Here is a 12,922-nt window from a genome sequence, read left to right on the forward strand (position 1 = left end):
TCCTTGAGACTTATTGAATCGTTATGTTGGTTTAATGCCCTCTCCCATTCACTTTCATTTATTTTTAGGTTTTTTTATGTTTATTATTGTTATTTTTAAAAGTTTTTTGAGATAGGGTCTCATTTTCTTGCCCAGTTTGCTCTTGAATTTGTGGACTCAAGTGATGCTCCCACAATAGCCTCCCAAGTACCTGGGACTACAGGTGTGTGCTACCATGCTCAGCTTAGTTTTATTTTTTGTTTGTTCTATAAAGCAAATATTTTATTTTGATATAATTTTAGACTCACATATATCTGAAGGAAATAATACCCTTCATGTAGTTTTCCCAATAGTAAGATTTTGCATAACTACAGTACAATATCAAAACCAGGAAATTGGGTTTAATGCTTTTTATCTACTCTAATAAGCACTAAGGATTTTTAAAATTCAGAGTTTAAGAATTACATTAGCATTATAAAATTTTTAAGATTTCTAATCAGATTAATCAGGTAGTAGGGAAAGGTCCAAACTAGAAGAAGAAAAATGTCCTTTTAAAAAGAAAATATTTCTAGAGGCTTCCCACTCTGTAATCTATAAAACATGGAATCAGAGGCAAAAAAAAAAGCAGTTTACAATGCATAATGATATGTCTTTATTTCATCAACAGAAATGGTGTCTAGACAAAATTCAGTTAACACTAGCAATTCAACTGAGTGAATTTTTTTTTGCACAATAGTGTATTTACAATGAGTAAATGAAGTTTCAATTCATTAGTTCATAACAATGTTTTCCCCAAAAAGGTAAAAATTCTTAGTTACAGATAATAAGCATCAACCGCCATTTCATCTTTACAATAAAAACCACAAGAAAAACCACAATCACTTAGAAAACAAAAATAAGGACAAGCCTAAGAACTAGTACAATAAAATGATGCACTGAATTAAGTTACATTAATCGCATAGAATCTGTGTAAAAAGTATGTAGAAAAACACCTGATGTAACCTGTTACAGTCGTTGACCAGTTATGAGAGGTACAGAGGGTTATACAGGTAGATATGTGTGAAAACTGTCCGTATTGTTCGACCTGCGGGGAAGGGAAGAGGGGCTGCAGCCCCTTGCATACGCTGAGAAGACCCTGTTTTGAATATGGCCTCTGGAGTTTGTAAGGCATATATTAGAGGTGCACTTGCATCAGACTGGTTCTGGAACAAATTCTCACAGGCCCTCTTGCCTTGATTGGCTCACTGTGTCTAACAAGCACCCGAAGCTCCCAAATGCATTTGCCATCTTCCTGATAACTCACTAGAAGTGCCATGTTCTTTTGTCAGAGTATGAATGGACATTCTAGCATTTGCACACACAAAATGCACTGTTCTGCCTCCAGACATGTTTTGGTAGAAGACTTAGCATCAAACATAGGAAAAAGCTCTCTTTGTCCAAGTTCCTTCACTCTTTCCTGATATCCATGTCCGATTATCCCCATGGGAGCATTTGGCACTGAATGTGAGTCTACCTGAAATGAATGGTCTTGGTGCACTTCTGCTTCTACCAAGGGCCACTGTTTTATCTGAGGTCAATAAACTGGAATGAAAATGAAAGTCAGAGTTGTTTGTTCATTGCTTAATAGTGAAATGCATACACCATGTCACAACATTAAATCAAAGCTACAAAAGTTGGCCTTTGCAACCAAGTGGGTATTCTTCACAAAATGGCAGCATCATTTTCATACTATGATTAAAATGTACTGATATTCATTTGATATAAATAATTATGACCCAGAGTGGAGTGTAGGAAAATACTATATACTTACTTCTCTTTGCAAGTAATGTTTTTGCACCATCGGTTGAATAATTTATCCTCAATCTGCCACAAGAAGACTTTTCTATATACAAATACTATTTGCACACGCTATTTGTGTACAAATATATTCTATTCTACAGCATCAGTCTTGGATGCTTGGGTCATTAGATGGCTCGGGCAGTATTAAAACATACACTTTGGACACAAAATGCCTCCATGCACACAGATTTCCTTTATGAATACCAACTTGACACAGGGCATCTCAACTGACTTGCCAAAAATTGGACCAACAAGAAGATCCCGAATTTGGGAAGAAACACTAACTCATGATACAGTGAATAGCTTTCTTCTTTAAAGAAAATCTTGATCTCTAGTCTGTTTTCCCATGATTCGAGGACAAAACTTAATTTTTACCCAGATCTTTCCAGATCTGAAGAGTCCTCCTGAACTGTAAGCAATAGCGGAGCAGTTTGAAGTCACTTATAAAACAGCTCCTAGTTTAAATGGGGCATGGTGTATAGAAGCAGTTTGCTATGTTCTATAGAAAGCTTTGCAGGCTTTGACTCATTTTGAGAGGAAAATACTACTACATTGGATGCAGAGCAGCTTCCTGGGGCAGGACTTTGAGGTTTCTTAAAGGCTTACGATTTTCAAATCCATGTTTGTTGTTGCTGCTTCTCCTTCTTCTCTCTTCTTTAATGGCAATCATAAACATTAAAAGAGAATATGTAGGTTTTAGCCAGTCCTCTCATGAAAGTCCTGTAGCTTGGTCCCCGAGCTCCTTTTTAAGGAGAAGTGGCAGTTGGCATACTAGTCACTAGCCTTTTTTTTTTTTTTTTACTTCCTTGGAAAAGCTATACAAGAATTAAATCCAAAATTATAGTGCATCTTAAAAAGCAGCATACTTTTAGAAAGACAGTCAATAAATTACTTTGTACAACATACAAAATAACATTTTCTACTGCAGCATCACCTCTGACGCCTGAGTCATCGTTATGGGAACTCGGAAGAGAAGTAGCAGGATGGCCTAGTAACTTTGCCAGCTTTTTCTTTTCTTTTAAAAAGTTTTAAAAACCATTTTTGTTCCAGAATCAGTATGTAATGAAGTTTGATTTTATTCAAGGCACCCCCAGATAACGCAGAAAAACAAAGACATATAGCAAAGCACTCACCTGCCCAAAGCCTGACCAACCTGAATGAAGGGAGGTGGTCTGGAGACACAAATAGGACAAAGATGGATCCCCAGAGAGGACTATATTTAGGTGGGATGTTAATTAGTCTTGGGGTCACCTGCACTGGCCCTACCACCACAATCCATTCCTATCCTGACCATCTGGAAATGCAACCAGGCTGTCACAGAGATCCTCCCAAAGAGCCCACTATTGGAGTGTTCTTTATTTTTGTAAGGAAGAACTCTTAAAAAATACAACTGAATGTTACCTTGTTGTGCAAACATTTATTCTTTGCTGTTCACTTGCTTTTCCTTTTTATAAAAGGCATGAGGTTGACTAAGGGATCCTAGATAAAGAAGACAGACTGGGTTTTTCAATTCCACTTTGAGGCAATTTGGATTCTGGTCCCCAGAAAGACCTCCCTTTGAATTGAGACAGAAATATTTCTGACAAACAATGATTCAGAATAGCAAAAGACACAGACTATCACATGAACAATTACATAAAATCAGTCACTGTTTGTTGTGGCTAATGAATGAAATAACTTGCTAAAAATACTTAAGAAGTAGAATGACTGTTTTTTTTTAACATTTTTTTTTAAAGCCAGTTCCCATGGCAGAGGTTGGGCAGGGGAAGAGGAAGAAATGTGAGGCCGAGGCTGATGGGAGGGAAATGAAGGTTGAGTTAGGGTGAAGAGAAAAAGAGACCCCTCCCCTCCCGGAAATGGCTGCCACTCAGGTCTGGGCTACTGAACAACAGAAACCTGGGGAAACAGATGGAATGTGGTCAAGACTACCAGTTGCACATGAGTTGTTACCAGGGTAAATCAAGCAAAGAAGCTGGTCTGCACCTGGTTAGTTATGAGCAGAAGACATTCCTTTTTTAAAAGAAGAGGAGAGGTCACTTAAAAAGGCAATGGGAGAGTTAAAAAAAATACTGCCTGCTGACTCTTGCACCATAACACACACCTGTGAAGTGTCACATGATTCACATTGAGTTAAAATTCTAGCTGTCACCAGTTTTCCACAAAGGCAAACCTCCCGGTGAAGCACAGAGCGGTTCTACGAGGCTGAGAAATTCCAACAACTGTTACAAAAGACAGTAGCTCCAACACAGAGCTCTATTAAAATCTGTCTTTGACAAGTTCGTGTGTGCGTACACACACACACACACACACACACACACACACACACACACACACGGAGAAACGAAAATCCAGAGGCAGGTTTCAAAAGTGGAACTATTTTAAAAGAAAAGCCTTTTTTTTTTTTTTAAATCCTACTGCATGAACCAACAAATTTCTGGCATTCATACATATTTAAACATTTAGTGCTAATATTTGTACAGAAAAAAGTTAATACTAAAACATATGTTACTATGATTTCACTTTTCGCCTACTAATCATATACTAATTTCTCCTTTTACATGCAGCTTTAATATTGTCCAAACAATGGCACAAAAAAGAAACAAAGTCAACCATCTATTCCCACTGCCCACCACCCCATTCCCACATCAAACTGTTCTGGACTCTCTTTTACAGCCAGGCTGAAGTGACCTTCAGGCTGCTTAGTGAGAGGAGATGGGACCACTGGAAGGAGGGAGCTGATTCCTCTTCCTTGGGGCACACCTTCCTGTAAACATGGCCAGGGGCCAGGATGCCCCCAGAGCCAAGGGAAGCTGCTCTCTCTGGGTTGCAAGCCAACCAGTTTTGCAGCAAGAGAAGAAAATGATCATCAGGTGAGGGTAGGGTGTATGTGTGTGTGTGTGTTTGGGAAGAGGGGCAGGGAGGACTCCTGGTGATGTCTCCTCCAAAGCCTCTGAATGAAGCTGCCTTCAGACAGGAGACTGGCAAAAAGCCTCAGAATACAACTTAGCATTAGGAGAAGGAAAGGAGAAGAAATGTGTTAGTCCGCGTCAGGGATGGATCTCAGGCTTGAGTCTGCCATGCTCTCTCCTACTTTCAGGGAGCTGCCTCTTAAACAGGACCCTCAGGCTGCGACTCAAATTCCCTCAGGGGAGATGTCCTGGGAGACCAATCCCAGGCAGGAAAGCCGATGGTTGGTCCTTCAAAGGAGAAGGTCCTACTGCATAACACTTCCAAGAGCAAGGTAATGAAGTGCTGAAATGGATGAGCCTACTCCCTGGGAAAGAAAACAGTTCTAGCTTGATTTCTAGGAGCCTTTGCCTGCTGAGTTCTGGTGTGAAATCATAGATTCCTGCTACTTTGATGCAATTTTGAGTGAGATGTCCAAACTCTCTCCCCACCCAGGAATCTGAACATCCAGCATCAACTCTGAACTCTTTTATCTGCAGTTAAACTTTACTTAGGGAAAGGTGGGGATGAGGTGAAATATAAAAATATTCAAGCAGATTATTGTCTAAACATCCTAGGATGAATTCATTATTTGGCAAGATTGTTTTTCCTACATAATTATCACCTGAGTGCTTTTTTAAATTAGCTAAAATGTTTTACTTTTTAAACTAAAAGCAAAGAATATACAGTATACTTGAGTTATACTGAAGTTACAACTTCATTTAAGAAAATAGGTTTGACCCAAGACTCAGTGCAAGTGGCAAAGTTGACCATTACTGTACAGTATCTGCAAGGAAAAACAAAACAAAACAAAACAAAAACAGAGAACAAACCCATGATGCTCACACGACACCACCTGGCGGTGCCCAAACCAAACTAAACAAACAAAATAAGGGTCTAAAATAAAACCTTGAAAAGCTTCCAACATTGAATTTTATCCATAAATAAGCACAAATTGAAATTGAACTGTGAAGCAAGAAAAATGTTAACAGTTACCAAACTGGTTTTAAGCATCAGAGACAAAAGAAGAGGAATGTTGGAACCTGTTTATAAATGAGAAATGAAGTTTCCAGTTTTGAGAAAATTGAGGCATGCAGGACTTTTGCATATGGATATATATATATATATATATATATACTTTATATATATTATATATAATATGTACAGTCTAGCTATAAAATTTTGATGTGTATAGAAGCTGTCTTCAATGAAAAAAATTGAACATTCAGAAGAAATTCCTGAGATAGGGTTTGTGACATGGGCCACTGAGAAAAAAAATCCGTGGTTGGGTCCTCGAGGTGTTGTAGTCTATCCCTGTGAAGACTGAAATTAACCCACAGACAGACAGTGTCGCACTGTTGTCTTTCCTTGCCTGAGCAAGGGGTAGCACCATTGTGAAGGTAACTCTGTCGCTCCTGCTTGAAGAGAGGAGGGAATACTTCAGAACAGTATTGCTGCTAAGACCACTGTAGTGTGCACCAAATTCATTCTTGGTTCTTCAAGACAACAGATGAACAGTGCCATAGGCTGACTGAAGAACACCTGGATGGGAGAGGTGTGAGGACTGGGAGGCAGATCCAAGTCACTAGGTGTAATCTTTCCTGGGCTGTTCATCAGTCGTACACTTGTCAGTCATTTCCTGGCAGAAGTCCACGGTCACTGACTGGCTCCTGGGTTCAAGAGGAGGTCCTCTCTCAGAGAAGGTTCCTGGGTCAGTACCTTCCAACCTCCTCCCAGAGGTACAATTCTCAGAGGCGTTGCTGGGGACCCAAGGGGGTCCGGGGGGAGCCGCACCTGGCTCCAAGCAGCAGGGCACACTTTCCCCCACCGCACACTGGGAGGCTGCAAGGTTCTGCTCAACACCCAAGGGAGTGGGGTTAATACTGGAGGCTCCAGGGAGATCCATGGGGATGAGGACAGGGCAATACCGGTGCAGGGCCTGGATCTGCTCGGGACTCTGGATGTCTCGGCAGACTTCCTGGGAGAGGCAGGAGAAGTTGTCTAACAGTTCCCCCATGCATGCTTTCAGTTGATTCCTCTCCGACAACAGTTTTTCTTTCTCACATACCTGGACAATAGAGGAAAAAAGAGAAGGCTTGATCAATCCTGAAACTGAGGGCACAAGACCTCATTTCAGCAGGTTTTCCAACATTTATTTTTATATACCATACATCATAACACATCTCATGAACAATGAGGTCAGGGTCAGACACTTAAAAATTACACATGTCCAGGGAGCCTGGACACACAGCTTGGCCATGTCTGCTGCCATGGATACGTTCCCTGTGGTGTCTCTTCATGCCTTCTCTCTGAGACCCAGGCAAGGACCAGCAAAATCACCACCAACCGGAAAACAGCAGGAAGCCAATGCCCCAGTTTCCTGGAATTTGAGGTTTGTAGAATATCAACTGGAAAACTCTTAGTCCCAAACCTTATAGTTAAAAATCTCCCTCTACTGTATTGGGATGCCATTTTAAGAGGCAAAAGCTGACCAATTCTAGCTATCTGACATTCTGAAAATGGCAAAGCTATGAAGATAGTTAAAAGCTTATCAGCGGTTACCAGAGTAAGGAATAAATGAATAAGTGGAGCAGAGACGATTTTAGGTCAATGAATCTAATCTGTATGATACTATAGGGGTGAATACTATAGTATGTGTATACATATATATATACACATACATATCTATATATTTCTTTCTATATATAGTCTTTTATATATTTGTCAAAATGCACCACAGAATGTACAGACCAAGTGTGAACACTAGTGTAAAGTAAGGACTTCGGGTGACAAAGATGTTCTATGTAGATTATAGCAAATGTGCCACTCTGGAGGGCATGTTGGCAGTGGGGAGGCTGTGAGTGTGTAGGATCAGGGGGCAATTGGAAACTCTGAATATTCCATTCTATTTTTTTGTAAAATTAAAACTACCCTGAAGAAGTAAGTCTACTTACAAACAAATAAAATCAACCATCAGCAATTTCATGTGGTTCAACCTAACACCTGCAGGCTCTTTGGCCTTTGTATCACAGCAGACAGAATACAACAGTTCCCTTTTTGGGACCCTGGACGCAGGACAGGAAGACAGAAACGTGGAGCCTGAGTCCTGACATACTAGCCCACGATTCTGAGATGTTTTCCCCCTTAAGTCAAATCCCACATACGCGCTTCTGTTACTAATGAAGTGGATGAGGAAACCAGGCGCCTGAGGCAGTGTGAAGGGATTCCTGGCCAGCCCTCTGCTGGTGCGGGTGGGAAGGGCAAGGGAGGAAGGGAGGGAAATGAAGAGGAGGGAGAGAGGAGCAGGCATTGCATGCACAAGGAGCAAGTCTCCGATGTGGTAGCTGCACGTGCCGTAACACGAATACAATCTGGCAGGCAGCGTGGGCATGTGTGTCGGAGAGAGAGATTTACATGGGGAAAGGGCACCTGCTAAAATATTTATAAATTTATCAAGAAAACATGTTTTAAAAATGAAAAATAAACAGATGTACAAGTGCGACTTGAGAAAAATACATTATGCGAGTTTGCAGAAGCGGAGTGGCGGGTGTGTGGGAGATGGTGTGGGTGTGGGAAGTGAGTGTGGGGCCTGCTGCGGACTGTGCAGGGTGAGTGGGGTGGGGATGGAAGCTGTCCTGCCTGCCCAGGCCATCTCTGTCACTGGGTCAGGCAAATGAGTGGAGGACCCTGTATAAGAAATAAATCAACAAGGGAGTTCTCTTGGTCTCAAAGAGAGTCTTGCATGCATGATGGGTCACCTGGACCCCTCTCCTTTGAACCTAGAAACCTGCAAAGGAAGGGGCAGCAACTCCCAGCCACCAGGAAAGGAATCTCAGTCTCAATTCTGCCACAGCAGCGTGGCCAAGGCACACATCACTTGTGAAAAATGTCTGGGCCACTTTCTAGGGGAAAGAAGATGAGGTGCCCCTTGTGAGAGTTTTGGCTCTGCAGGAAAGGCAGCATGAGTCACGCCTTGGGTAAAAACATAAGTTCTAAATCACAGACACAGATTGATGAGCGTGTGGCACTCTTTGCACTGGAACACAGCATAGTATTTAAGTGGTCAACAAAAAGTGGTGCAGAACTAGGAGTTCTTGGTTTTTCCACCGAACAATACCAGCAAAGGTAGATATCTGCCTATATAGTTTTTATCTTTAGATATCAGCTATATAGTTTCTCAGATTTTGTTATTTGTTCAGTATTACACAATTATAACAGCAGAATGTTATTAAAATCAGGATTTTTTTTCTCTACTACCTGATGAGAGGGGCAGAGCAAGAATTACTATAGAGATGTGACCCTGTAGACTTGTACCTGGTTGTCTTGGTGATCTAAGCCCACCAGGCTTTCAGAAGATCCACAATCACCAGCAGGAACATCCTGCTTCCTTATGTGGTTTATGTTTTGTGTTAAAACAATGAGGGCTGGAGACATAACTCAGTGGTAAAGCTCTTGCCTAACGTATTCAAGGCACTGGGTTTGAGTCCTAGCACTGTAAAGAACAAAACACCCCCCCCCCCGACACACACACAAATCAAACAAACAGAAAACACTAAGGAAAAATTTGGAAAACAAAAAAATTTGTAATCTTCTGACCTAAATTGTCACAACTTCCAGTAAGTTCTTAAAAGCCAACAGTGGGGCCGACACCCAGCAGCTCCGCGGCTCCAGTTCATTCCCCCAGCGCCGCGAGGCGAAGAAGGAGGCGGAACCCACATCCCGCGGGGTCCAAGCCCCAGCCTCCGAAAAGCCGGAGCCGAGAACCGGCAGGGATTGCAGGAGGAGAGAGGGATCACTAGGCAATGCTGAACTGACGTGGATCTGGGGCGATCAGTCTGGGCCTTTCAGAACACACACTGAGCCCGGATCGGCTGAATTCAAGCTCCCGTTGGCCTGCTTCCCGCAGACAAACAGCTGTGACTCAGCACTAATCCATCCGGCTGAAACAACTGGTCAGCCCTTCTCATCCTACGGAGGTAAATGCCTACCAAGCCTTCATAGGTAGTGGCCACAGGTTTGAAACGGGGCTTGGGAGAGACAGTAAGGACCCACCCGTTGCATTGGTCACCCGGCAAAGGGAAACGAACTGTCGCCATTTGCAAGAGATACCACCATGGCAGAGAACTGAAGTCATCAGACTGCGGCGGAGGAGATAACTTCATTGAAACCTGCGGCTACAGGTGTGTAATTCCCTAGCCTTCCCTCTCCACACATTGGGGAAACCTTAAGGGCCCCTCCCAGCTCTCCCGTAAGGGCCCCGACCCAGCTCTCCCGTGAGCGCGATAGCCAGACCGAGGTTAGTTTTTTTTTTTCTCTTTTTTTTGATTTGGGTTTTTTCTTTCATTTTCATTTTTCTTTCTTGTTGTTTTTTAAATTTTTTTTACGATTTAAAAAAATTTTTTTTCTTCTAATTTTAATGTTAATTTTTTTATTATTATTTAAAATTTTTTTTCTTTTTTTATTTCCTATTATTTTTCTTCTTTTGTCTTTTCATTTCTTTTCAATTTTCTTATTCCCCCTTCCTTGAATTCTAACTGCTTACTCTCATTCTCTTTAGTGACTTCTTCCCTTCCCTTCTAATACCTTTCCTCCCAAGCATCAAATAAATTTATAGGAGTAAACAGTAACTCAGCAGTCAAACAGAGCAAGAAGTAACATGAGCAACTTGAAAAAGCAAGGAAGAAAAGGAGTACAAACAATGCAGGACAGCCTAAATATTCAGGAGGACCTAGAGTCATCAGAAAAATGGTCATATAAAGAACTCAAGGAACACCTTAGACAGATGGAATGGAACCTTAAAGAGGATACGAGACAGCAAATTCAAGCAGCGAAAGAACACATTGAGAATGAATTACATAAACAGATAAAAGAAGAAGTTAAGCATCTTTATCAGGAGATGAGATTATAAAAAATAATCAAACAATAATTCTAGAAATGAAGGAAAAAATAAACCAAATTAAAAACTCAATTGAGAGTATCACTAACAGAGTGGAGCAAGTAGAAGCCAGAACGTCAGATAATGAAGACAAAATATATCATTTTGAAAAGAGTCTAGCCAACTCAGAAAGGCTGGTAAAAAATCACGAGAAATACATCCAAGAGTTATGGGATAACATAAAAAAACCAAACTTACGAGTCATCGGGATAGAAGAAGGTACAGAGATTCAAACCAAGGGAATGAGTAACCTGCTGAATGAAATAATTACAGAAAACTTTCCAGAAATAAAAAAGGAAACAGATATACAAATTGAAGATGCATACAGGACACCGAGCACACAAAATCACAGTAGACCAACGCCAAGACACATTGTTATGAAGATATCGAATATACAGAACAAAGAGAAAATATTAAAAGCTACAAGAGAAAGGAGGCAGATTACATTCAGGGGTAAACCAATAAGGTTAACAACGGATTTTTCATCACAAACGCTGAAAGCGAGAAGATCCTGGAACAACATATTTCAAACACTGAAAGACAATGGATGCCAACCAAGAATTCTGTACCCAGCAAAATTAAGCTTCAGGTATGACAATGAAATAAAAATCTTTCATGATAAACAAAAGTTAAAAGAATTTGCAGCCAGAAAACCAGCATTGCAAAGCATTTTGAGCAAAACACTACACAAGGAAGAAATGAAAAACAATAACCAAAACCATCAGTGGGAAGTGCCTCGGTAAAGACAGAGGGCGAGGGGAAAGATAATCATGGAAAAACAAACTAAATTTTTTAAAAAAAGGATAAATAATCAAACATGGCTGGAAGTACAAACCATATATCAATAGTAACTCTGAATGTTAATGGCTTAAACTCTCCAATAAAGCGACATAGGCTGGTATCATGGATTAAAAAAACAAATCCAACAATATGCTGCCTCCAGGAGACACATCTGATTGGAAAAGACATACACAGGCTGAAGGTGAAAGGATGGGAAAAAATATACCACGCACACGGTCCTCATAAGCAAGCAGGGGTGGCCATCCTCATATCGAATAAAATCGACTTCAAGACTAAGTTAATCAAAAGGGATAAGGAAGGACATTATATACTGTTAAAAGGAACCATTCACCAACAAGACATAACAATTATCAATATTTATGCACCAAATAATGGTGCTGTGACATTCATAAAACAAATTCTCCTCAAGTTCAAGAATCAAATAGACCACAACACTATAATTATGGGTGACTTCAACACATCTCTCTCACCATTGGACAGATCCTCTAAACAAAAGTTGAATAAAGAAACTATAGAACTCAATACCACAATCAATAACCTAGACTTAACTGACATATATAGAATATATCAACCATCATCAAAGGATATACTTTTTTCTCAGCAGCACATGGATCCTTCTCAAAAATAGACCATATATTATGCCATAGGGCAACCCTCAGTAAATATAAAGGGGTGGAGATAATATCATGCATTTTATCTGATCATAATGGAATGAAACTGGAAATCAATGATAAAAGAAGGAAGGAAAAATCCTACATCACATGGAAAATGAACAATATGTTAATTAATGATCAGTGGGTTACAGAAGACATAAAGGAGGAAAGCAAAAAATTCTTAGAGATAAATGAAAATACAGACACAACATATCAGAATCTATGGGACACAATGAAAGCAGTTTTAAGAGGGAAATTCATCGCCTGGTGGTCATTCCTCAAAAAAAGAAAAAACCAACAAATAAATGAGCTCACACTTCATCTCAAAGCCCTAGAAAAGGAAGAGCAAAACAACAGCAAATGTAGCAGAACGCAAGAAATAATTAAAATCAGAGCGGAAATCAATGAAATTGAAACAAAAGAAACTATTGAAAAAATTAACAAAACTAAAAGTTGGTTCTTCAAAAAAAATAAATAAGATCGACAGACCTTTAGCCATGCTAACGAAGAGAAGAAGAGAGAGAACTCAAATTACTAACATACGGGATGAAAAAGGCAATATCACAACAGATGCTACAGAAATACAGAAGACAATTAGAAATTATTTTGAAAACCTATATTCCAATAAAATAGAAGATAGTGAAGACATCGATAAATTTCTTAAGTCATATGATTTGCCCAGACTGAGTCAGGAGGATACACACAATTTGAACAGTCCAATATCAATGGATGAAATTGAAGAAGCCATCAAAAGACTACCAACCAAGAA

General features: G+C 40.2%; 1 protein-coding gene across 11 annotated transcripts in view; it reads right to left on the reverse strand.

The window, feature by feature from the left end:
* Window positions 1–1,320: 1,320 nt before the first annotated feature.
* BACH2 (BTB domain and CNC homolog 2) overlaps window positions 1,321–12,922 on the reverse strand; it is a 361,249-nt gene continuing 349,647 nt past the window's right edge. For all 11 annotated transcript variants that reach the window (XM_081296113.1, XM_081296108.1, XM_081296111.1 and 8 more), the window contains one exon: window positions 1,321–6,832. In XM_081296113.1, the coding sequence (XP_081152239.1) occupies window positions 6,350–6,832 (483 nt within the window). In that variant the 3' untranslated portion in view covers window positions 1,321–6,349. The remainder of the gene's footprint in view (window positions 6,833–12,922) is intronic.

Source organism: Spermophilus citellus (assembly GCF_964194105.1).
Source record: "Spermophilus citellus genome assembly, chromosome: 5".
Classification (NCBI taxonomy): Eukaryota; Metazoa; Chordata; class Mammalia; order Rodentia; family Sciuridae; genus Spermophilus; species Spermophilus citellus.